The 26,912-nt window shown below is 36.1% G+C and overlaps 1 protein-coding gene across 5 annotated transcripts in view; it reads right to left on the bottom strand.

Moving 5' to 3' along the window:
• Positions 1-26,912, bottom strand: part of Cep162 (centrosomal protein 162) — an 89,068-nt gene that overhangs the window by 3,508 nt on the left and 58,648 nt on the right. For 4 of the 5 annotated variants that reach the window (XM_071613228.1, XM_071613231.1, XM_071613230.1 and 1 more), the window contains exons 24-26: positions 23,533-24,182; positions 20,788-20,929; positions 19,173-19,271 (exon numbers count right to left, since the gene is read on the bottom strand). In XM_071613228.1, coding sequence (XP_071469329.1) covers positions 19,173-19,271; positions 20,788-20,929; positions 23,533-24,182 — 891 coding nt within the window. The remainder of the gene's footprint in view (positions 1-19,172; positions 19,272-20,787; positions 20,930-23,532; positions 24,183-26,912) is intronic. The other variant, XM_071613232.1, reaches the window with a different exon arrangement.

Genomic DNA, 26,912 nt, shown 5'->3' with positions numbered 1-26,912 from the left:
TAAAGGCAAATTAAATTAGAAGCAAACTAAATATTTTAAATGTCAGCCCTGATGATATCACTAGTCACCAAAGAAACATGCAGTCTTTGAGATGATTTGCAGAAAGTGCAGAGGACTTATAGAACATGCTACAGTGATGGGTTCTGGGCATAAAATTCTTTTGTTAAAAACAAAAACCAAACCCAACGATGATTACTGAACTAAGAAAGTTGATATAGGCCTAGTCACACACAGAATGATCAAATGTTATTTCAATGTCTACAAACTTTTTTTGGGGGGAGGGGGGGTGTTGAAGATTGAATTCAGGGCCTAGGCAAGTGCTCCACCACTAAGCTGTATCCCCAATTCTCTAAACATTTTAGTGGATGGAAAAAAATTTTGAGTTTTCTGTCATATAACATTCTCAGACATTTATATTTATAATATATATATATATATATATATATATATATATATATATATATATATATATATATATTTACACCTGTAACCCCTTCATGGCCTTAACAGTAAAGTGAATGTGAATTCTTTTTTTTTTTTTTTAATTTTTATTGTTGGTTGTACAAAACATTACATAGTTCTTGATATATCATATTTCACACTTTGATTCAAGTGGGTTATGAACTCCCATTTTTACCCCGTATACAGATTGCAGAATCACATCGGTTACACATCCACTGATTTACATATTGCCATACTAGTGTCTGTTGTATTCTGCTGCCTTTCCTATCCTCTACTATCCCCCCTTCTCTCCCCTCCCCTCCCCTCTTCTCTCTCTCTACCCCATCTACTGTAATTCATTTCTCCCCCTTGTATTATTTTCCCCTTTCCCCTCACTTCCTCTTGTATGTAATTTTGTATAACCCTGAGGGTCTCTTTCCATATCCATGCAATTTCCCTTCTCTCTCCTTTTCCCTCCCACCTCTCATCCCTGTTTAATGTTAATCTTCTTCTCATGCTCTTCCTCCCTACTCTGTCCTTAGTTACTCTCCTTATATCAAAGAAGACATTTGGCATTTGTTTTTTAGGGATTGGCTAGCTTCACTTAGCATAATCTGTTCTAATGCCATCCACTTCCCTGCAAATTCTATGATTTTGTCATTTTTTAATGCAGAGTAATACTCCATTGTGTATAAATGCCACATTTTTTTTTATCCATTCGTCTATTGAAGGGCATCTAGGTTGGTTCCACAGTCTTGCTATTGTGAATTGTGCTGCTATGAACATCGATGTAGCAGTGTCCCTGTAGTATGCTCTTTTTAGGTCTTTAGGTAATAGACCGAGAAGGGGAATAGCTGGGTCAAATGGTGGTTCCATTCCCAGCTTTCCAAATTGGCCGCACCAATTTGCAGTCCCACCAGCAATGTACAAGTGTACCCTTTTCCCTACATCCTTGCCAGCACTTGTTGTTGTTTGACTTCATAATGGCTGCCAATCTTACTGGATATTAGGGCTCTATCTGAAGTGTGAGGAGTAAAGATTTGTTCCCAGGATGTAGGATCCCTATTTACCTCTCTTATTGTTTCTTTTGCTGAGAAAAAACTTTTTAGTTTGAGTAAGTCCCATTTGTTGATTCTAGTTATTAACTCTTGTGCTATGGGTGTCCTATTGAGGAATTTGGAGCCCGACCCCACAGTATGTAGATCGTAGCCAACTTTTTCTTCTATCAGACGCCGTGTCTCTGATTTGATATCAAGCTCCTTGATCCATTTTGAGTTAACTTTGGTGCATGGCGAGAGAAAGGGATTCAGTTTCATTTTGTTGCATATGGCTTTCCAGTTTTCCCAGCATCATTTGTTGAAGATGCTATCCTTCTTCCATTGCATGCTTTTAGCCCCTTTATCAAATATAAGATAGTTGTAATTTTGTGGATTGGTTTCTGTGTCCTCTATTCTGTACCATTGGTCCACCCGCCTGTTTTGGTACCAGTACCATGCTGTTTTTGTTACTATTGCTCTGTAGTATAGTTTGAAGTCTGGTATTGCTATACCGCCTGACTCACACTTCCTGCTTAGAGTTGTTTTTGATATTCTGGGTCTTTTATTTTTCCATATGAATTTCATGATTGCTTTATCTGTTTCTACAAGAAATGCTGTTGGGACTTTGATTGGCATTGCATTAAACCTATAGAGAACTTTTGGTAATATCGCTATTTTGATGATGTTGGTTCTGCCTATCCATGAACAGGGTATATTTTTCCATCTTCTAAGATCTTCTTCTATTTCTCTCTTTAGGGTTCTGTAGTTTTCATTGTATAAGTCTTTCACCTCTTTTGTTAGGTTGATTCCCAAGTATTTTATTTTTTTGAGGATATTGTGAATGGAGTGGTTGTCCTCATTTCCATTTCAGAGGATTTGTCGCTGATATACAGGAATGCCTTTGATTTATGCGTGTTGATTTTATATCCTGCCACTTTGCTGAATTCATTTATTAGCTCTAATAGTTTCTTTGTAGACCCTTTTGGGTCTGCTAGGTATAGAATCATGTCATCTGCAAATAGTGATAATTTAAGTTCTTCTTTTCTTATTTTTATGCCTTTAATTTCTTTCGTCTGTCTAATTGCTCTGGCCAGTGTTTCGAGAACTATGTTGAACAGAAGTGATGAGAGAGGGCATCCCTGTCTTGTTCCAGATTTTAGAGAGAATGCCTTCAATTTTTCTCCGTTCAGAATGATGCTAGCCTGAGGCTTAGCATAGATAGCTTTTACAATATTGAGGTATGTTCCTGTTATCCCTAGTTTTTCTAGAGTTTTGAACATAAAGGGATGCTGTACTTTGTCGAATGCTTTTTCTGCATCGATCAATATGATCATATGGTTCTTATCTTTAAGTCTATTGATGTGGTGGATAACATTTATTAATTTCCATATATTGAACCAGCCTTGCATCCCAGGGATGAATCCTACTTGATCATGGTGAACAATTTCTTTGATATGTTTTTGTATCCGATTCGCCAGAATTTTATTGAGGATTTTTGCATCTAGATTCATTAGAGATATTGGTCTGTAGTTTTCTTTCTTTGAAGTGTCTCTGTCTGGTTTAGGAATCAGGGTGATGTTGGCCTCGTAGAATGAATTTGGAAGTTCTCCCTCTTTCTCTATTTCCTGGAATAGCTTGAAAAGTATTGGTATTAGTTCTTCTTTAAAGGTTTTGCAAAACTTTGCTGTATACCCATCCGGTTCTGGGCTTTTCTTAGTTGGTAGTCTTTTGATGGCTTCTTCTATTTCCTCAATTGATATTGGTCTATTTGAGTCAGGAGGATACAGACAACCTAATCTGGGAGATCATATGACTCAAGAAATTTATCGATGCCTTCACTATCTTCTATTTTATTGGAGTATAAGGATTCAAAATAATTTCTAATTATCTTCTGTATTTCTGAAGTGTCTGTTGTGATATTGCCTTTTTCATCCCGTATGCTAGTAATTTGAGTTCTCTCTCTTCTTCTCTTCGTTAGCATGGCTAAGGGTCTGTCAATTTTGTTTATTTTTTCAAAGAACCAACTTTTAGTTTTGTCCATTTTTTCAATTGTTTCTTTTGTTTCGATTTCATTAATTTCAGCTCTGATTTTAATTATTTCTTGCCTTCTACTTCTTTTGCTGTTGTTTTGCTCTTCTTTTTCTAGGATTTTGAGATGAAGTATGAGATCATTTATTTGTTGATTTTTTTTTTCTTTTTTTAAGGAATGAACTCCAAGCAATGAATTTTCCTCTTAGAACTGCTTTCATTGTGTCCCATAGATTCCGATATGTTGTGTCTGTGTTTTCATTTATCTCTAAGAATTTTTGAATTTCCTCCTTGATGTCTTCTATAACCCATTGAGCATTCAATAACCTACTGTTCATTCTCCAAGTGATGCATGATTTTTTCTTCCTTCTTTTATCGTTGATTTTCAGTTTCATTCCATTATGATCAGATAAGATGCATGGTATTATCTCTACTCCTTTATAATGTCTAAGAGTTGCCCTGTGACATAATATATGATCTATTTTTGAGAAGGATTCATGTGCTGCTGAGAAAAAAGTGTAACTGCTTGATGTTGGGTGGTATATTCTATATATGTCAATTAAGTCTAGGTTATTAATTGTATTATTGAGCTCTATAGTTTCTTTATTCAACTTTAGTTTGGAAGATCTGTCCAGTGGTGAGAGAGGTGTGTTGAAGTCTCCCATAATTATTGTGTGGTGGTCTATTAGACTCTTGAACTTGAGAATAGTTTGTTTGATGAACATAGCTGCACCATTGTTTGGAGCATATATATTTATGACTGTTATGTCTTGTTAGTGTATGGTTCCCTTGAGCAGTATGTAGTGTCCCTCTTTATCCCTTCTGATTAACTTTGGCTTGAAATATATTTTATTTGATATGAGTATGGACACTCCTGCTTGTTTCCGAAGTCCATATGAGTGATATGATTTTTTCCAACCTTTCACCTTCAGTCTATGTATGTCTTTTCCTATCAAGTGCGTCTCCTGTAGGCAGCATATTGTTGGGTCTTGTTTTTTTTGATCCATTCTACTAGCCTGTGTCTCTTAATTGGTGAGTTTAAGCCATTAACATTTAGGGTTATTATTGAGATATGGATTGTTCTTCCAGCCATATTTGTTTATTTATGTTACTTAACCTGGTTTGTTTTTCTTCTTTGATTATTTTTCCCTTTACTGTCCTACCTTCCACTGTTGGTTTTCATTGTTATTTTCCATTTCCTCTTCCTGTAATGTTTTGCCAAGGATGTTTTGAAGAGATGGTTTTCTAGCTGCGAATTCTTTAAACTTTTGTTTATCGTGGAAGGTTTTAATTTCATCTTCCATCCTGAAGCTTAATTTCGCTGGATACACAATTCTTGGTTGGAACCCATTTTCTTTCAGCGTTTGAAATATGTTGTTCCAGGATCTTCTAACTTTCAGAGTCTGTGTTGAAAGATCAGCTGTTATCCCGATTCGTTTACCCCTAAATGTAATCTGCTTCCTTTCTCTTGAAGCTTTTAAAATTATCTCCTTATTCTGTATGTTGAGCATCTTCATTATAATGTGTCTAGGTATGGATCTCTTATGATTTTGCACATTCGGCGTCCTGTAGGCTTCTAGGATTTGGGATTCTGTCTCATTCTTCAAGTCTGGGAAGTTTTCTCTTATTATTTCGTTGAACAGATTGCTCATTCCTTTGGTTTGGACCTCTATACCTGTATCCCAATGACTCTTATGTTTGGTCTCTTAATGTTATCCCAAATATCTTGGATGTTCTGCTCATGGTTTCTTAACAGTCTTGCTGAGCTGTCTATGTTCTTTTCCAGTTGAAATACTTTGTCTTCATTGTCTGATGTTCTATCTTCTAAGTGTTCTACTCTGCTGGGAGTATGCTCATTTGAGTTTTTATGTTGGTTTATTGCTTCCTGCATTTCTAGGATTTCTGTTTGTTTTTTATAACCTCTATCTCCCTATATAGTTGATCTTTTGCTTCTTGGATTTGTTTATGTAACTCATTGTCAATGTGATCTTTCATTGTCTGATTTTGCTATCTAATGTCTTCCTTGAGACTCCAGATCATCTGAAGCATGTAAATCCTGAATTCTTTATCTGACATTCCATCTGCTGCAGATATTACCTCTTCTAAAGTTGAGTTGACCTGCATTGCTTGTGGTCCCTTCTTTCCTTGTCTTTTCATACTGCTCGTGTTTCTTTCTGCTTGGTGAAACTGTTGTGTTATTGAATTTTCCCCCTATATATTTATATTGCTCTTCTATAGTTGCAAAGTCTCCCTTGCAGGGGCGGGCGGCGGCTGTGCTCCTCCTCCAATTGGGGTGATCTATCTTGCTGGCGGGCCGCTGGGCCCCTTCTCCAGGTCGCGTGGTCTGCCTACCTTGCGGGCAATGGCTGGGCCCCTCCTCCAATAGGGATGATCTGTCTACCACGCTGGCAGGCCGCTGGGCCTGTTCTCCAGGTTGCAGGTCTGCCTACCTTGCAGGCGCTGGCAACGGCTGTGCCCCTCCTCCAATTGGGGTGATCTTTCAACTAGGCCGGCGTGCTGCCGGGCCCCTTCTACGGGACGCGCGGTCTGCCCACCTTGTGGGCGGCAGCTGGGACCTTCTTCCAATTGGGGTGATGTGTCTACCACGCTGGCGGGCCTCTGGGCCTGTTGTCCCGGTAGGTCGCAGGTCTGCCTACTTTGCAGGTGCGGGCGGCGGCTCTGCCCCTCCTCCAATTGGGGTGATGTGTCTACCACGCCGGTGGCCAGCTGGGCCTTTTCTGCCGGTCGGTCGCAGGTCTGCCTACCTTGCAGGTGCGGGCAGCGGCTCTGCTCTGCCCCTCCTCCAATTGGGGTGATGTATCTGCCACGCTGGCGGGCCTCTGGGCCTGTTCTGCCGGTTGGTCGCAGGTCTGCCTACCTTGCAGGCGCGGGCGGCGGCTCTGCTCTGCCCCTCCTCCAATTGGGGTGATGTGTCTACCATGCCGCTGGGCCTGCTCTGCTGGTCAGTCGCAGGACTGCCTACCTTGCAGGCGATGGCGGCGGCTCTGCTCCGCACCTCCTCCAACTGGGGCGATGTGTCTACCCGAATGTGAATTCTAATATGGTGTGCATGATGGAGAATGGTCAAGGAGCAGTGAGATGGTCAGTGAGGGATACCTAACTCAAAGAAGCAGCAGGCTGGGGGATTCCTAATATAGCTGTAACTGGATTGAATCCTAACTGACAAATCTTAATAGGTAAGCACTAGTGAGTCAGTGCTAGTCACTATGTTAACAACATACAGTTGTGTCATTTAATTTTATTTATTGCCTGATTCCCCAAATAAAATATAAGTTCCTCAAGAACAGGAATTTTTGTCTACTTTGTTCTCCCGAGTATTTGTAGCATCTATAGTTGTGCTAATGCTAACGTTTCTTTCTATATGTTGGTTAGTAACTGGGCAAGTTATTTCATGTTCTTAGCATCACTCTCCATCTAAAAAATGAGAATAAGAGTACCTAGCCTTTTGGGTTGTGGTAAGAATCAAAGTAATGCATATAAAGTATTTGACACAGACTAAACACTAAGTATTTATTACTATTATTATAACTCTTCTATTTTCAAAAATATTAAGTGCTAACAAAGATGTATTCTGATTGCCATGAAAAAATAACTGGATTAGCTATTATGTTAACAAAGGCTTTAAAATCACATACATGCACATATATACAATCATATTTGTTTTTACATGTATGTACACATAAGCATTTAACCTTCACACTATTTGTACCTTTCTATGTATGTATGAATAGAAAGAATTCAAAAGTATATAGCAACATCTATCTCTGAGTAGTGGGATTATGTATAATTTATATCTAATTTATAATACTAATTAATATTAGTATAGGAAAGATTATACTGAATAATGAATATTCTACAGGAATAGAAATTAGCATCAGTAAAAAGTATGAAATCATGTGTTCATTAGTGAACAACAGTCTCAAGTTACCTTCTTAGTAGTTTATTATTTTACTAAGGGGAAAGAGTTAGTCATTTAAATGATGTCACTAAAGGTGGGTGAAACAGAGGTCATTGACTGTTTGCAGAAGGTGGCTCAGGTGGGGGAGTTAAATGATCTGAGTGTAGCCCAGAGATAATTCCCAGATAACCCTTTTATTCTGTACCACAAAATTATTGCTATTTTTATCATTTTTAAAAGAGGCTGGTTTCTTTTGTGTCTATATAATTTTCAATCATTATACAAAGATTTCCTGCTTTATAACTATTGGCATGATGAGTTTTCCTGGTTATTTTGCAGAAGGAGCTGCTAGTGACCATGAGCAATTAGTCCAGATGGTTGAATCTAATCCCAAAGATAATGAAGGAGATACTGGACACTGCCTCTTTAACTGACATTCCCTTCCGTTGCTTTGCTGGCAAGTCCCTGATACTGTTTAGGTGTTCATGTGTCTCTAGGGTAAATTCTGTTTAGTTTAAGCCCATTAATGCTGTCCAGTCTCCCTTGGAAATGATGGGTTTAGGAGTTAGAATGTGACTCAGTTCTAATTCAGAGGAAGTTAACTGGGAAAACATTAATCTGCTGGGTCATTTTTCTTTCTCATTGGCCAGAATACAAGATCCTCGAGGAGCATGCTCTTTCCTTTATCCATGTACTAGGTGTGTCTAGAGTTATGTGAACCTGCTAGTGAGGCTGAAGAGTGATAAATACTACAGTCTGGATCTTAAGTCCTCCTCAAAGGCCCATGTATGTGTTAAAGGCTTGGTATCAAGTTTGTGGTTCTGCTGGGAGGTAGCAGAAACTTAAAAAAAAAATTAATAATATTTCCACATCTTTATGGGGCACACTATGATAATCTGATACAGGTATACAATGTGTAATAAATAGGTAGTAAGTACTTGTATCTCTTCAAATGTGTCTTAGGAGTTTTGTACTCTTTAGTCATTTTGATATATGTTATTTTAGCTAACAGTTACTCTACTCTAGTTCTACAGAAATCCAGAACACATTTCTCTGCATTTTGGTGCCCATTATTGAATTTCATTCTGTCCTCTTTTTCCTTCTCAGTCTCTACTGACCAATATTCTATCTGTTCTTCTGTACAAATGACATTTTAGTTTCCACAAATGAGAATATGAGGTATTAGTCTTCCTGTGTCTGGCTTATTTCACTTAAAATAATGATCTCTAGTTCCATCTATGTTGCTGCAAATGACAGGATTTCATCCTTTTTTAAAGCTGAAAAACATTCCATTATGTAACTTAATTGGTGTGGCAATGAACATGGGGGTACAATTTTCTTTTTGCTGTAATGATTTCATCTCCTTTTGATGATAACCATTCTAAATGGTGTGAGGTGGTATCTCAGTGGTTTTGATTTGCATTCCTAGATGATTAATGGAGACTGAGCACTTTTTTACCCCATATACTGTTGGCCATTTATGTTTTCTTTTATTGAGGACTGTCTGTTCAGTTCTTTCACTATTTATTTATTTATTGGTGCTGGGGATTAAACCCAGGACCTTGTATATACTAGGAAAATGCTGTACCACTGGCTCTATCCCTAGCCCCTGTCCATTTTTAAATTAGAGTATATTTTATTTTTTGGTGTTCAGTTTTTTTGAGTTCCTTAAATATTCTGGATATTAATCCTTCTTAGATGAATAATGTTCAAATACTTTTTTCCCATTCATGGGTTGTCTTTTAACTCTGTTGATTATTTCCTTTGCAACAAGCTTTCCTGTGCAGAAGCTGCTTAGTTTGAGATAATTCCATTTGTCTCTTTTTACTTTTGGTACATTTGGGGTTCTATCAAAAAAAAAAAAAAAAATCATTGCCTACACCATTACCTTGAAGTTTCCCCCATTTTTTTGGTAGTAATTTAACAGCTTCATGTTTTACATCTAGGTTTTTTTTTTTTTTTTTTAATCCCATATAATGTTGATTTTTGTGTACAATGATCTACTTTCATTCCTCTGCATATATACATCCAGTTTTGCCAACTGAAGACACTGTTCTTTCTCCACTACAAGTTACTGGTGGCTTTGTCAAGTAAGTTGGCTGTTGAATATGGTTTAGTTTGAGTTCTCTATACCCTTCCATTGGTCAATGTATATGTTTTTAGAGCTCTGTAGTATGTTTTGAAGTCAGGTATTACGATACCTCTAGCTTTGTCTTTTTCTTAAACTCAGGAGCAATTTGGTTATTTTGGGTCTTTTGTGGTTTCACAAATTTTAGAATATTTTGTTTGTTTGTTTCTGTGAAGAAAATCATTGGTGCTTTGGGAATTGCACTGAATCTATAGACCACAGTGAACATTTAACAATATTAATTCTTCTGATCCATGAACACAAGATACTTTCCAAATTTTTGTGTTATCTATAATTTGTTCCATCAGTGTTTCATAATTTTGATTGTAAAGATCTTTCAGTTCCGTGGTTAAATTTATTGTTAATTTTTTTTTGTATTCATTGAACATGGGGTGTTTTAAAAATTTTTTTCAGTAAGTTCATTATTGGTACATAAAATGCTATTTTTTATGTTGATTTTTGTATCCTGAAATTTTACTAAATTTATCAGTTCTAACAGGTTTTTTGATAGTGTTTAGTGTTTTTTTTTGCATAAAATTATATCATCTGGGAACACAGATAACTTAACCTCTTTCTTTTCAATTTGGATGCCCTGTATTTTTTTTAAACAAAATTTTCTTATTCATTTTAATTAGTTATACATGACAGCAGAATGCATTTATGCACTTGGATATATCATATATAAATGGAGTATAATTTTTAACATTTTTCTGATTGTATGTTGTAGATCACATTGGTCACGCAGTCATTAATGTACATAAGGTAATAATTTCTGTTTCATTCTACTATCATTCCTATTTTCCATATACCCTCTCTCTAATCTAAAGTAACTATTCTTCTCTAGCCACCCCACTCTCATATTGTGAATTATCATCTGCATGTAAGAGAAAAGATTGGGCCTTTGTTTTTTTTGGGGAATTGGCTTATTTTGCTTAGCATAATATTCTCCAACTCCATCCATTTACTGGCAAATGCCATAATTTCTAATTTCATTCTTCTTTAAAGCTGAGTAATATTCCATCAAATATATATATATATATAAAATAATCACTTTTTTTTAATCCACTCATCTACTGAAGGGCACCTAGGTTGGTTCCATCATTTAGCTATTGTTAATTGAACTGCTATAAACGTTGACATGGCTGTGCTACAGTAGTATGCTAATTTTAAGTTCTTTGGGTATAAACCAAGGAGTGGGATAGCTGGGTCAAATGGTGGTTTTATTCCTCTTACCTAACTGCTTTTGCTAAGTCTTCCAGTACTAACTTAAATCACAGTGGTGAAAGTAGATAACCTGTCTTTTTCTAGATCTTAGAGGAAACACTTTCAGCTTTTTCCCATTCAGGATAATATTGGCTGTGGATTTTTCACACACAGACTTTGGTATTTTGAGGTATCTCCCTTATATACTGAATATGTTGAGTTTTTAATCAAGAATGGATTGTTCTGGGGCTGGGGATGTGGCTCAAGCGGTAGCGCGCTCGCCTGGCATGCGTGCAGCCCAGGTTCGATCCTCAGCACCACATACAAAACAAAGATGTTGTGTCTGCCGATAACTAAAAAATAAATATTAAAATTCTCTCTCTCCCCCCTCCCTCTCTCACTCTTTTTTTTTTTTTTTTTTTAAAAAGAATGGATTGTTGGATCTTATTGAATGCCTTTTCTGTTTTTATCGAGATGACTTTTTTTTTTCCCTTTCTGCTGAAGTGGCATGTCGTGTTTACTGATCTGCACATGCTGAACCATCCTCCCATCCCTAGGATAAATCCCACTCGATCATAGTATATGATCTTTTTGATTCAACAGCACTGCTGAATTGTTTCCTAGCATTTTGTTGAGAATTTTTGCACCAATGTTCATCAGGGATATCTGTCCATAGCTTATTATTATTATTATTGTTGTTTTGTATTTGTGTCTTGTTTTCGTGTCAGATTGGCGCTGGCCTTACTTTCCATTTCCTCTTGATTCAATTTTGGTAGGTTGTGTGTTCAGCAATTTAACCGTTTCTTCTGCATTTTCCAGTTTTTTTTTAGCATATAATTTGTTCATAGTGGTTTCTTATTGGTTTTAATATTTTTCATCTCTGGTTTTATTAATTTGGGTCTTTTTTTCCTTTGGTTAGTCTAGTTAAAGGTTTGTCAATTCTATCTTTTCAAAAAACCAATTGTTACATCAAACTTTGTATTTTGTTTTAATTTTACTTATGCTCTGATCTTCAATATTTATTTCCTTTTACTAATATTGGGGTTGGTTTGTTCATGGTAAGTCCATGAGATGTATTAGATGTTTTTGATGCATGCATTTGTTGCTATAAACTTCTTTCTTAGTATTGCTTTTGCTGTATTCCACTAATTTTGATATGTTGTGCTATCATTTTTGTTCAAGAAACTTTAATATCCTTTTAAATTTCTTCAATTACAGACTGGCCATTTAGAAGCACATTTTTCAATTTCCATTGATTTTTATATTTTTCATTATTTTATACTGAAGAAAATTCATGTACTGATGAGAAAATGTATATTCTCCTGTTGAACAGAATGTTCTAAAAATGTCTGTTAGGTCTATTTGCTCTATAGTATGGTTCAGCTCAAGATGTTTCTTTGTTGATTTGTCTGGATGATCTTTCCATTGAGGAATGTGGGGTTGTTAAAGTCCCAAAATATTACTGAATTGATACTTACCTCTCCCTTTAGATCTCATAACATTTGCTTTATATATAGTTGGGTGGTTCAGTGTTGGGTGCATATCTATCAACAACTGTTAGATGTGCTTGCTGAATTGACCCTTTTATTGATATGTAATGACCTTCGTTGTCTAACAGTTGATATAAAGTCTGCCTTGTGTGACATAAAAATAGCGCTACTTGTGATTGCTTTCTATGAGGTGGTGGTGATAATCTTTTTCTAATTCTTAACTTTCAGTATATTTATATCTTTACCAGAGAAGTTTTTTTTTTTTTTTTTTTTTGTAGCCAGCACATGGTTGGATCTTTATTACTTTTTAAAAAATCTATTCAGCATGACTTTTGATTGGAGAATTTAATCCATTTATACTCAAGATTATTGCTGATAGATATGAATTTACTCCTGTCCTTGTGTTAACTGTTTTCTGTTTGTGTATTCCATATTACTTTCACTTTTTCATGTGTTTTCATGATGGTGGTTATTATCCTTTTGTTTCTAAGGTAGCACTCCCTTAAATATTTCTTGTAGGGCTGAAATTCATTTCAGATGAATTTCCTCAAGTTTCTGACTATCTGGGAAAGGCTGTATTTTGATTTTATTCTGAAGGACTATTTTTCTGGGTATATTATTCTTGGTTGACAGTTTTTTCCTTTCATGACTTTGAACATATCATGCTATTTTCTTCTGGCCTGTAATATTTCTGCCAAGCAATCTGTTTAAGTTTAATGGGCATTCTCTTATATATGACTTGACACTTCTGCTTTTAGAATTCTCTGTCTTGTACATGTGACATATTGAACATAATGTGCCTTGGTGAAGGTCTTTTTCAGTTGAATCTAGTTTGGGGTACTCTGAGCTTCTTATGTTGGGAGGTTTTCAATGCTTTTCCCCGTGTTTTCGCCTTTTCGAATTCCCATAGTGTGAGCAGTTACTTGTTTAATGGTGTCTCACAGGCCTTCTTCATTTTCTTTTCATTTATTTGGGGAAGGGTCTGACTGAGTTAATTCAAGATATATTCTTAAGTTTAGAAATTCTTTCCTTATTCTAGTCTGTCTTGGAAGCTCTCAACTGTATTTTTTACTTCTCTCAAGATTTTTTTTTTTTTTTTAATGATTTGTATTTCTGGTGAATTTCTTATTCATACCCTGAACTGTTTTTCTTTGTTCTTTGTACTATCTCTCTGTATTCTCTTGCATCTTACTTGAGTTTCTTTAGAAGCATTATTTTGAATTCTTATTCAGGTACTTCATTGAGTTCCTTCAAAATTGGACTTGTCTCTGGAAAATTATGACATTCCTTTGGAGATGACATATTCCCTTTCATGTGTTAGGTGTGCCTGCTTTGACATCTAAGCACCTGGCATAAGAGTTACTTCTCCTAATTTTATATAACAGCTTTTGTAGGAAGTTTTGTTCATATAGATGGGATAGAGGGTGTCAGCTGGGTAGGTGCTATGGCTTTGATTACAGCTAAGCTCAAAACTGTAGCCGCTGGGGCTGGGGATGTGGCTCAAGTTCAAGCGGTAGTGCGCTCGCCTGGCATGCATGCGGCCCAGGTTCGATCCTCAGCACCACATACAAACAAAGATGTTGTGTCTGCCGAAAACTAAAAAATAAATATTAAAATTCTCTTTCTCTATCTTTAAAAACAAAACAAAACTGTAGCCTCTGATTTCTTCATCTGTATTTTACATCAGCAGTAGCTATGAGTACCTCAATAATCTAGACTCAATAATCATGAAGGCAGCTGCATAACTTTGCAGTGGACCTAGGTTTTCAAAGGTGTGTCTCAGAGTCAAGCACTGATGGTATTAGGGATTGTAATGGCAGTTGCCATGGTCTTGCGGATGTGGATCAGACTGTCCTCAAGTACCACAAGAATGGGTGGCCAGGATTGTACCATCAAGCAGTCATGATTCCAGAGCCACAGGGTGTGAGGGAGACCTTCCCCAGGTCCTTCAGGATGAATGAGGGAGATCCCTGTGGCCACAGTTCTTGAGTTACAGGGTTGTATGGGACCTGAGGAAGGTCCCCCAGGATGAACATAGGTGATGATGAGGTCTGTGGTCTTTGTTAAGTGCAGATCTGAGGTTTTAGGATACAAATAGGATCCTATACAAATAGGCCCTGATTGTGAGTAATGCAGGAACTGGTTAAGAGATTCTCTAGAACCCAAGGGGCAAGTGCAGACAATGCATGGGCTAAAACCTTTAAAACTATGAGCCAAAGTAAACCTTTCTATAAGTTGATTACCTTAGATAATCAATTAACTAACTTAACCTAGATCTTAGAAGCCCCGCAATCATTCCACTGTTTGTTCATAAAATAATAGCAGCTTGTTACAGAATATCTGAAGTAACTTATAATAAGAATTTTGATGAATGGGCCCAGTCCCTCAGAGCTCATATTAGAGATCAGTCTTACATGGTTTCTAAAGATTTTTATATATTAAATAATCACACTAATGACAAAGTTCTATAACCAGTAAAATGCATATATTCAGTAACTGAAAAAATAAGGAATAGTAACATCAATCCTCTCAGTTGTCTCTAGGGAGTGAATAGAGACTCAAATCATTTCAACTGACGTTTTTGCAGTCAACTAGGAGTGGGAAAATAAGATTTGGAATCTAATGAATGCTAAAACATGAAAGATTAACACTTTCAATAAAGTATTAAAAAATCCCCCCAAATCTTGAGAAATATGTGCCTAAGTTTCTGTCAACTGACTGAAGACAAACTAAAGGTTTTTTTTTTTTTTTTTTACCCCACTGCAGCACATATGCTTTTAAAGAGATATGGTCTGAAAACATTTAGTTACTAAAGGCTTGAAACAAAATACAGAGCATAGAAGAAGCTTTCAGGTTTTCATAATTAACATGCTAAGGAAAAGCAGTTCACTTCCCAATGATGAGGGTATTTGCTGTAACTATGTTGGAAACTTCTAGGTCACTGCTCAGTTTTCTCATGGCTCTATACAATATTTTTTAAAATACAGCTAACTACATTGCTTTAAAATTTATAATGTGCTTTTTTACTTGTGGAATAAATGGGACAGGGATTTAACCCTCCTTTCTTAATGCAACTAGCAGATAACACAAACAACAGTTTTCAGACACTAGATAACATGCAGGACTATGATTCCTGCAAGAAGGGAAAGAAACAGGGAGAGCTCTCCAACTGCCCAGTTTGTTGCCTGGTGGCAGTTTTGAAGTCAATGAAAGTAGCCTGAAAAATTCCTGATGCCTCATACAGGCATAGGAACATTTCACATTTCTATCAGTCTGAGACAGAATGCCTCATAATATACAGAATATCCAGGATAGTGCACTGAAGGTTATCAGTAATAGGAATAAATTATTCTTGTTAGAATAGCTACAATAAATTAACACCATATTAAAAGGTATTCAAAGAGTAGTATTATCTTTATTCAAGAGACTCAGTACTTTAGTTTTACAGTAACAAAGTTTAAAACCATGTGGCTGTGTTCCCCACAATTTATGAGTTGAAAAGTTAATCCCTAAGGCAATAGTATTGGGAAACAGGGCTTAATAAGAGGTGATTAGCTCTGAGGGTTCTGCCTTCATGATTGGATTAATGCTGTTATTGCAAAACTGGGATAGTTATCTTGAGAGTGGATTGTTATAAAATGAAGTTTGGGCCTCTTTCTTTGTCTTGCCCTTCCACCTTCTGCCATAGGTTGATGTAAATGAAGACCATTCCCAGATACTGGCACTATGCACTTGGACTTCCCAGCCTCCAGAACTATGAGTCAAATACATTTATTTTCTTTATAAATTACCCAGTCTCAGGCATTCTGTTATAGCAGCAAAACATATTTGAAAATAAAAAAGCTCTTATTTTAGTCTATCTTGAATTCTCTTGACTATCATTATATTGCTAAATTAACAACACTAACTTGACTAAAATCAGTCTTTTAATCTCATAAACATGAACACATAATTCCTTTTATTGCTTGTCCTAAAAATTTCAGGTCTTTGAAATTCTGTAAACTTAATGCTTATGTTAACAAGGTTTTGTGTGCATCTTAAACACTAAACAGGAAGTGCAGTGTTGAACTACATAGCTCTTCAACTACTAAAACAAGACTTAAAAAATTGATTAGTGGCATAATTATAAAGTGTTTTTATATTTATCTCACAATAATGCAATTAACTGTTTCACTTATGTGACTTAAAATATTCTTGAATAATAAAAAATGGTGCATATGGTTCAATTAATAGAATGTACAGGTTTTCTAGTTCTTCATATTTTCTAGAATCAAAAGGATCATAGAGTAATAAAATGGTAGGTTTTCCAGAGACAGCTTCCTTGTAATAATATCATTATTGGTGACCTGGCATGGTTGCTTTATTTCTAATGAAACAGTATCAGTACTAAAGACAACTCGAAAAATATGTCATTCTAAAATACTCTTAATTGTCTTCAACTAAAAAATTTTATGTCAATTAAGAGGCAGAAGCTTTCTTCATCTTTCACCTTTTCCTGTCTGAAGGCAGGGTATAAATTTTTATTGGGCTCTAGAGAGCACTCTTATTAGTGCAGAGAATGCACCAGAGGAATCCTCAGACAAAGCTATACTATTAGTTTTCTCCCATATATTTATCTTTCCACAGTTTCCTACCTTTGGAAACCTGATTTCCTTTCCTGTCATTTCTCTATAAATTTATTGCTCCTTATTGGAGATGCTATGTAAGCTATAGTTTTAAACCACTGCTTTGAGTTATTTTTGATTGTGGTTTCTCTTGCATGATGTGTACTGAATGTGTTAAAATCTGTCATTTATTGCAAGGGTCTGTCTCAACTAGGAACTCATGAGAATTGAAAGAAAAAGATTTTTCTTCCCTGACAGTTTGTGGAGACCCCAATTAAGGACTTTCTGGAATACTCCAGTTGCTCTAGAGCCTATAGATAGGATTGTAGGAAAACTGGCAGAAACTGGTAAAAGGTACGAATTGTCACTACTTACTTCTCCCAGATCTCTGTCTATAGTACCTTGTTGAGAGGGAAGTAAAAATTTCCCTTTGTCCTTTCTAAATTCAGATTAGCAGTGAAAAAAAATCAGTTCTTTGATTTTTTTGTTTTTTGTGGATTTGGTTTGGGTAGCTGCTGGTTATCAATGAATAGCCTCCCAGAGATGGCCTTTTGCATTACTTGCCATAAGGATGAGAATCATAGGGTAGAATATAGACATAGATCTTAAGTCTATTGTGAAAACCAGGCTCAGACTGGTGAGTTTGGATAAACAATGCTGAAGCTATTCTAAGAGCCTCCTTTAGTAAGATTAAAAAATAAACAAAAACAAAAATAAAACGCAAGTAAGACTTGATGAAATTTAAAGCAGGTATAGATTTTAATTTTTTTACTCAATTCCCTGACTTTGACCATCCAGAAGATCTTCTGGATTTCTGGTCCTTCTTTCTCAAAATCTGGTCTCATCCTCTCAATAAACTCCTAAAACTCCAACTTCCTGGGAAAATCCTCTAAATGCTCAGCTGTCCGTTTTAACTTCCCCTTTTCATAAAGATTTACAAAAAGCCCTCCAGCCTAATCATCAGGACTAGGGTATACAGGATATTTATGTAAATGCTGATAACCAGGAAATAAATCTGACATAGGCTCAGGAACTTCCACTCAAATTTATAGATTTGAGGCAAATTCTAATGACAGAACTTTGGTTTATCCTTCCTAATCTGGTGATGCTTTGAAAGTCCAATCTGAGATTCCTCATTAAAAGTTCTAGCAAAGCAGACTTTAACAAGAGCCTGGTCTTGCTGCATTTACGTGGATAATCAAGCTAATGAGACTAGACTTATTTTTGAAAAAAATTAGTCTATGATTATCTTTGACAGAAACAGATGTGATGTAGAGATAAAGCTGGGTTTCAGTAGCAAATTATAATGCCCCCTGTGGTTATCAGATTCATGCCCTTTTCATTTTCTCTTGAGATTTTGTAATCGAACTGCCATCTGGCCTAGATTCTGAATTCCAGTTTACTTTAATATCAGGCTATATACATATAATTCACCAAAATAATATTTCATAGTTTTCTCACCTTTGTGGCTTGAAATCACTAAAACTTAGATTGTTTAAAACTGCATTTTTTTCTAAAGTTCTGAGACTGAATGATGTGATATAAACTGCAGAGAATCAACACAACTCACATGTGGATAATTTTCAGGCCTGTTGCTGCATGGGGCATTCAGACATTTAAACAGCCAGAATCTAGAAATCTTCTTGATTGGCTTGCCCTCCTAGACTCAGAATGGTCTTTAAAGCAGTTTCTAACCATAATCTTTGTTTTTTCTTTTAAATGTTACTTTATAGAGGCCAAACTTTGGGAGCCACCTCATGGGACAATGTACTTGAATTAAGACAAGCAGAGAAGAACAAATTTTTCTTTTCCTCTACCAATCTTTTATCTTACAACTTCTAATCCAAATCTCTCCCAAACTACCAACTTGGAGAGTTCTAAGCCACTGCTTTGAATTGCCTGCGCCGCATAGATTAACAAAAGGAAAAACATACTTATTAATCTCTTGTTACAGGGGAGTCCAAACTAAGAACTCATGAGGACTGAACAATAAACTATCTTTCTTCCCTGATATTACTTAAAGCAGAAATGGCTATTCCATTTTACCTCCTAAAAAACCCCCAAAGAACCAAACATCTCTCATCCCACTGGACCATAAAACTTTAACAGCAAATACAAACATATAAAAACTTACTGCTAATAATTTGAGCTTCAGCTGGGCAAAGCAGACATTATATAGCAAGTTACTAATATTTTTGTGAGCTGTGATAAGTTTCAGTTTATATCTATGTGTACATTAAAGTTAAAAAAATTAGAGAAATATGAATAATTTAAATACCTAACCAAAATAGTATGCTAAGATAAATTTTTGGTATTTCTTACCTCTTTCTGTAGGATTTCTTCTCGAACTTGAGAAACTGTAAGAGATTCTTGATTACCCTGCAGCTCATTAATTTGACTTTGGAAATGTTTTATAAGTACCTAGGAAATTGTTAAAGAGAACTGTTAATAAAGCTCTCCCTTGAGCACTATTTGAAAAATATAAGAAAGCCAACTCATGACTGAAAAATCTTTAAAAATAAACCTCTATAATGTCGGAGCTTTTGAAAAAGAGTGGATTTTGTATTTTGTAATTAAGCAGAATGCTATATTTTTATTAATTAAAAATAATACAAGTCTTACAGTATCTGTAATGTTAGTCTCATACTTTAGGCAAAGAAATAGAAATACAAGAACAGATATACATCAAGAAACTGAAAACATGAAAAATAACTCTAATGATGTATTTTTACTATTAAATGGAAATCAATATAATCTGATCATTAAACTCACAATTTTACAATACTGCATTTATAACTGAGAAAAGAACATATTTATGGCCCCATGGTATCATCACATTACTATTCCCACTTCTTCCAAAATGTTCCTTACTACAGAATCACTTAATATAATTCTTACAACTTACTCTGACACCTACTCTTTTGAAAACAAAGTTAGAGAGGTTATCTGAGAGTTTGTATGGACAGTTACTTTTGAAAAGCACTTTAAATACTTCTGGAATAGTACTATTTATAAGTCATTTGCAATTAAGATGCAGATTTCATTACCCTTCACCCCCTAAATATTTCAACAATGCCTCTTATACTAGGGGCATTTCTCAAGAATCTTAGTAACATCTTTATACTTAAGAAAGTCAGTTTTTTAGTAGCCAGTCTATACACTTCTCTAATTGGAGAATTTGTTTTTTCCTTAAACTTGTTTTATTAAAATTATAAACAGGATAAAGAACAAAACAAACATTCACATATTCTTCATGGATTTTTTTCAAACTTTTTCCCCACTATTTGGGTACACGATTTTTAAGTTGCAGATAAAAGTTCTATTTAATGCTGTTTTTCAACCTACTAACATCATAGAAGATAAGCCACATGGTAAATAAATATTTTTAGATATTATAAGCAGATATACTTATTATCCAAGAAGGAAGTCATTTGTTAAGGAAATTGCTGATGAGTTGTCAGCATTCCTCAGGTTCTTAGACTGTACTTCATAAGGGCTAGAGCTTTGTTCATTATTTTATTTCTAGTACCTGATTGTCCACAGACTTTTAATATTTGCTCAATGAATGAAAGACAATAGGAAGAATGGCTGAGGATAATTACTTGTCAGTTGGGACTTGGGAGGGAGGTAGTTCAACATTCAAGCTCAATTACTAATGTCCCAATCATGTTAGACTCAACCATTTGTTACAAACCTTTTAGAGGAAGAGTTAAGAAATGTAGAGTTAATTTTTAAAAAAGATATATTTAACTTTTCTCCTTTAAAATTATATGATAATGGTATCTTTTTTTTTTCTTAAAAGCCAATACTAGTTTCCCATTTTTATTATCAATCTTCAAAAAGTGAAATTAAAGCACTTACAAATTAAAAATTGTTTTGCTAACAGTCCTAAAAACATCACATTAAAGTAAAAGATCAAAACAAATTTGTCAGGTACCTCTTGAGTTGCTATTTTACGATTCAGTTCAGCTACTTTGGAAGAAGAATTTTCGACGGCATTTTGACAAAGGAGTTTCTCTACTTCCCTCTGATGAGATGCTTTGAGGGATGCAATATGTGCCGCAGTATCTTCCTTGACCCTATGGAGCAAATGCAAATCACATATAAAAGTAGCTCTTCAATCTCTAACTCAGAGTTATGCTATTTTTGTGCTAAGTCTAGAAATTAAAGAAGCAAAGGGTAAGAGGGGATCAATATTGTGCACCATGCAACACGATTTACAACCTGTAAGTTCTTACAGAGACTCCATGAACACACTATTATTTACTGTATTTTAAAAGGGCAAACTTGAGTTTAGGAAAAGTGATATATCTAGGACTCCAGATCAATAAACTTTAGAGCTAGGATTCAAGTCTAGCAAACTGGACTTCAAAGTCTGGGTCTTCTACTTGATCCCCAACCTGCAGTTACATTCTTTGTGGGAATCTAAGGTTCCAAAATATCTTCTTGAATTTAAAGCAAATTGCTTGACCTTTTTATCTTCTAAGGTAAACAGAGTTCTTCCTTAGATTTTTATTTGGATAATCACAGCTGCTTGCTTTAGAATTTTCACTATTTGTGTCCTGATAGCATTGACCAATTTTTGATCCTAGGGCTAGTTGTGAGAATAAAATGATCTTTATGATAATTCTCAGGACACAAGGGAAAAATCTGAATTTAACTTTGACTGTAAATGTGTCTGTCTTTGACAAAATTGATGAATTCCAAAGCAGCTTAAAAGGTAATGACTCACTGTAGATACTTAAATATGGCAATTTAAAAACTACAAATTTAATCGGTTGCTTATTTCACTGTATAATATTTCTTCATGGAATGGTTAGAGTTCTGGGAAAAGCAAAAAATCCTAACTGAATTATTATTTTAAAAAACATCCTCTGTAATAGGAAAGACTATTTCTTGGGCTCCAAGCTATCTGAGGAACAGACTAGGAAATTTAAAAATTATGTACAGGAAAATTTATAAGAAAAACATGAATTTTAAATTATTTCTAAGAAAGTATGTGATTCTTCACAAACAGCTTCATACCACTATCATATTCAAGATTGAAGAAACAAAGTTTCGATTAGGAGCAATATGGCTGTCACAATGATTCAATCGCTGACATGGCTGCCAATCAGTCAATAAACACTTGTTAGGTGCTTCCCATGCTCATTCTGCACCTATACTAGGTTGCTGGCGGGGATGTAAAAGAAGCATATTCTTATATCCATTCTCAAGGAGGCACAAGGCTGTTATGATTAATGCTTCCTTGGTACATATTATAAGTCATGTAGGAGATGGGGGTGGGAGCTGGCAATTTTCAGGAAAGGTCCAAGAAATGTTTGGTAGAACAGTAGGATTTCAAACACAAATGAGCAAAGGCATGAAGAATGTGGCAGGTAAGTCATGTAGAGTAGCATCAGAATGGTGATGGGGCTTGAGATCTGAGGCAGTGAAATTTAGTCTTGATATTTAAGGAAGTGTGGACTCACCGGAGGGCACAGTGACTTGGATATAGGAGTATTTAAAGAATACTAATGATTTTTAAGCAAAATGATTGGGGGAGTTAGAAATAAAGTCAAGGTGATCAGGGTAGGACGACTAGAGTCAACCGCGTAGGCTACTCTGGTTTACTATAGTAAAGAAGCCAAAATGATGAGTATTTATAAGGAAGCATTCTATAGACCATGAACCCAAGGAAAAGAGGAGGTAAAAATGGGCCTGAAAATTGGCATTAGTATGGCTACTAGACAGCGATAGGGAACTTGGAAGGGGGGACTAGTTTTAAGATTAAAAAAACAAAAACAAAAAACAAAAAACGGGGGGGGGGGGGGGTGGAGAGCCTGAAGTAATGTTGATTCTAAGAGGAGCAATCCAATAAATAGGCTTCACATCTGAGAATAAGCTTTAAAAAGTAAATCATGAAGCTATAAGAACAGATAAGCTTAGCAATGGAGAAACAGATTTAGGGAGAAGAAAGTGGAATCTGAAGTCAGAAAAGCCAAGTCACAAAGGTTAATGTGAGAAACCATTTCAGAAAAGGTTGTGTAGTCGACACTTTTGAGGAAAATGGAGAAAGACACTGGGCTGGGAAAGGTCATATTGAAAACAGGTTGAAAAGAGTGAAGGCAATGAGAGCTACATTTTAGAGGTGGAAATAAAAAGTGGCTACTTGTGGAAAACTGGCACTGACAGAAAGAGGACCAGAACGTGGTTTGACTAAGGGAAAGAAACATCTGAGGTTGACGGAATGCTTGGAGGATGAGACCATGGACAGCAGCGGGAGATTCTAAGGAGGAAAGGAATAAGTACAAAAGTTCCCCAAGGGATGCACAGATCACAATGACAGTTTGAAGAGTTATTTTTGAAAACAGAATCTTTTCCTGTTAACCTGCCTATAGTAATCACAAATGATAATTTCTTTGCAAGAAAGGCTCAAGGGGCCAGCTTATTAACATCATTTGGGTATATGCAGAAAGACAAGACTGGTCAGACCAAAGACAGTTTGGGTTGACATGGAGATTTTGGTTTGTCAGAATCTGGTCCACCAGCAGGTAGAAGACCCTACACTGAAACAAATCTTATCACAATTTCTTAAAATTCAGTTATGGATTCAGTTTGGATCCAGAGAAAAATGTTTTTACCTTTTTTTTTTTTTAAAAAAAGTCTTTTATGTTCCCATATATTATAAACAACATTTTACCTCTTCATGGAGTTTTCAAATTGGTTCACTGCTGCTTCAGATTCCATCTTCAGCTTATTTCTCTCCAAAACTAATCCCTCTAGTTCATTTTTTAATCTGTGGTTTTCTTGCAAAACCTCTGAAAGATGAGAATCAGTAAAAGTTTGTGGCTGGTACAACTTCTTATCCATGGTTCCAGAGGAGTTTGCATTTCGTTTATTTGGATGCAAAACATCTTTCTTCAACCTTTTGACATTCATTTCTTCTCTGCCCTTTGAGTTCTGACTAGACAGCATCATTCTTCTCTCCTTCTGAAGCCTCTCCACAGTTTTTGAAAGGTCTTGTATTTCTCTTCCTTTTGCAGCCAGTTCTTCATTGAGTCTCGCCAGTTTAGCTTTAGCATGAGCCTGCTCCACCTGGAATTCTATAGACTGTAAATCTTTATCATCTTTGCTGTTTTTCTTGAGCTCTAATTCAGCATTCTGGTGTTTGAGAACATTTATTTCTGCTTCAAGGTTCCTTACAGTGACTTGATGTGCCTCCTTAATGTCCTCAAGTTCCGTCTCTAGTGCTTTAACCCTTGAGGAGCTGTCTCGTTGGTTTTGGGGTGTTTCTTTCAATTTGAAAGCAAGTAACTGTTCCTGCTGCTCTAGTCGTTGTTCATACTGAATCTGAGGAAAAGAATCTGTGTAATATCAAGCCCTTGCTCAACACTTTAGTTACTGTAGTTCTGCATTTTACCAGGCCCTACCCAGTCCTTCCTTGAGGCACTCATATATTCTGATATCTCCAACTCTAAGTCAAAAATATTGAAGTCCTACTCTCTGAAGGATATAACATTATATATTCTTATATATCTTCAATAATTTCATAATTGAGAATTTGCATCATAAATATTAAATCATACATGTAATTTGTATACCCCCAAATTAACTTTTAATAAGCTCTAAATTTATTTTTAAGATTTAATCAATATTATTAATTTTAATTCATGTAAATAAATTATAACCATTACTAATTTGATATGAGCAAATTAATATTAACCTATTTACATCCTTCTCCATGTCAAACATCAAATAATCTTTGAATTCTTAGAAAAACAGCACATTTTTACTCTTCCAATATCAATTTATTAATCTCATAATGAGTAAGACAGAATTTGTATACCTAAGCTTTAGTATGCGAAACAAATTAAACAGTCTACTCTATGGAGGGAGGAACTAACAGTGTTTGCTCATTCATTCAATATTTATTGAGCTACAATTCCATACCAGGCATTGTGCTAGGTTCTAGAGATAAAAGAAAGTTCAGTTCTAGTTTTCAAATAGACCAAACCCTAGTGAGGACAGCAAAAGACCAAGTTACAATGTACACTGCAGTAATGGGCCTATGAACATGGTGCAGAGTGGGAGAGGCATCCCAGTTCCTGGAAGTCTGAGGAAGGGGGGGAAGAATGCAAAAATAGCACATTTAAGTTTGACCTTGAGGGATGAGCATAAATTTGTGGATGAATAGAAGGGATATTTTGGAAGTAGGAAGAGGATATGTGAAAGTGACTGACTGCTTGGTGTGTACTGAGAATCAGAGAGGAAAGAAGGTAGTGACAGGTAGGGACTGGAGGCAAGAGTAGGATGGTGGATATTGTAAAGAGGGAAAAGTTATTGGTAGATTCAGATACATAAAAATGGCCGAGGGGTTGGAGTTCATAATTGAGAGCCTTCAGCATGGTACTAGGGTGTTACATGATACTTGATCCTCCTAATAGCTCATGACTTAGAAACTAATTAAAATAGTAGTATCAACTCTGCGCCAAGCATCCAATTGAATAATGGAATATGAAAATAAGAGCAGAACAGTCCCACCCATCATAGAGTTCAACATCTAGAATGGGACAGAAACTGCTACCGATCCAATCCAAGTGGCTACAATTGTGGTAAATGACATCAGGGAGTGCTGCATGGGACTGAGAATGCCTATAGAGGTAATTCATCTACCAGGGAATCCAGCGGAGGTTTTGCTGGGATTGAAGGATAAGAACACCTTCACTGTGGGAAAGATGCGGGCTGTAGGAAAATGGGAGAAGCAAGCTGGTGTGAATGAATAGAAACATGGTATTAAAATAAACAAACAACAAAACAGAACACTGGAAACCAAGGAAAGGTCTGGACTTCTGTGGGTAAATGCCATTTACTTACACTAAGAGCAACAGGAAGTTGTTGAAGGATATCAACAATGGGTGTGTGTGTGTGTGTGTGTAAGACGGACATAAAAATATAATTTTTAACTTTAGTGTCAAGAATTAAAGGATAGGGCAAAGTGGTTGTGTGCAGAATAGTCAGGAAGTTATTACAGTAATCCAGCCCCCCCTGCCTTTTAAATTAATGATTGTATAGTGACATGTTATTAAAGAAACTGCAGAACTGAAAGATAATTGAGTAAAAGTAAATAATTGGCAGTAAGTTTATTTCTTTTCCAGACAGGTTATGTAACTAGCAGAGTCATACTGGAACTGGGCCTCAATTGAAGGTCAGTCTGATGCTAACACTTATTTTTCCCTTTATGTTATATTCTCTTGATATATAGGGGACATGGTCTGCTAAAAGTAGAATAGGGGTAGAGATGGGGGGCAATATAAACTTGACAAAAAGTTGGAACAATGACTAACAGGGAAGAAGGAAGGATCAGATACATGCAATAGGCTTGTCAAGTAGCACTGAAAGACTTCCTGAGACTGGACTACAGCAACCCCGCTCTTTCAATTGTGCAGTCTTCAGACATACAAAGTAGCATGACTGAAGGAGATGGGGTAAATGGGGGAACAAGGTGAGGACATTAAGGTGGGTGAAATGGGTGATAAAGAACATATACTAGGAACAGTGAGAAAACAAAGTGAACCAGACAGGGGCTGAGAGATTTAAGAGGGTGGAATAGAGGAAACACAACTTGCTTGATATGACATTAATTTTCAGGTCTTTGTATTTGCAGGTTGTTAACCTTTTATTGTCCCTGGAATCTAATATTCTTTGTTGCTTCTCTCAGGATAGAAATCTGTGAGGCGCAGGACTAGCTTCCTAAAACCATTTGTGGCATAGGGTTTGGGGTTGGAGGCCTTGGATTTGAGCCCTTGCTTTGCCCCCTCCAGCAGTGGCACTCTGGGCAAGATGGTAAAATTGTGAACATCCAATTCCCTCATCTGAAAACCAGGGGAACAATGACTGGAAGAATTGTGCAAGGTGAACTGGCATATTCTTTAAAGCACCTAGCACAAACTCCTGACAAGAACATTGTGCTCAACAAATATTTAAAAGTAAACTAAATACCTCATCCTTGGTCTGTTCAGGCACTTACATTTTGATCCATTCCTACTTCACAAAGGAGTGGAAGATGCTCCCCTGGCCTAA

The sequence above is a fragment of the Marmota flaviventris genome, chromosome 6 (genome assembly GCF_047511675.1).
Source record: "Marmota flaviventris isolate mMarFla1 chromosome 6, mMarFla1.hap1, whole genome shotgun sequence".
Lineage (NCBI taxonomy): Eukaryota > Metazoa > Chordata > Mammalia > Rodentia > Sciuridae > Marmota > Marmota flaviventris.
Note: the sequence above shows the minus strand (reverse complement) of the source record. Positions and strands in the feature narration are given on the sequence as shown.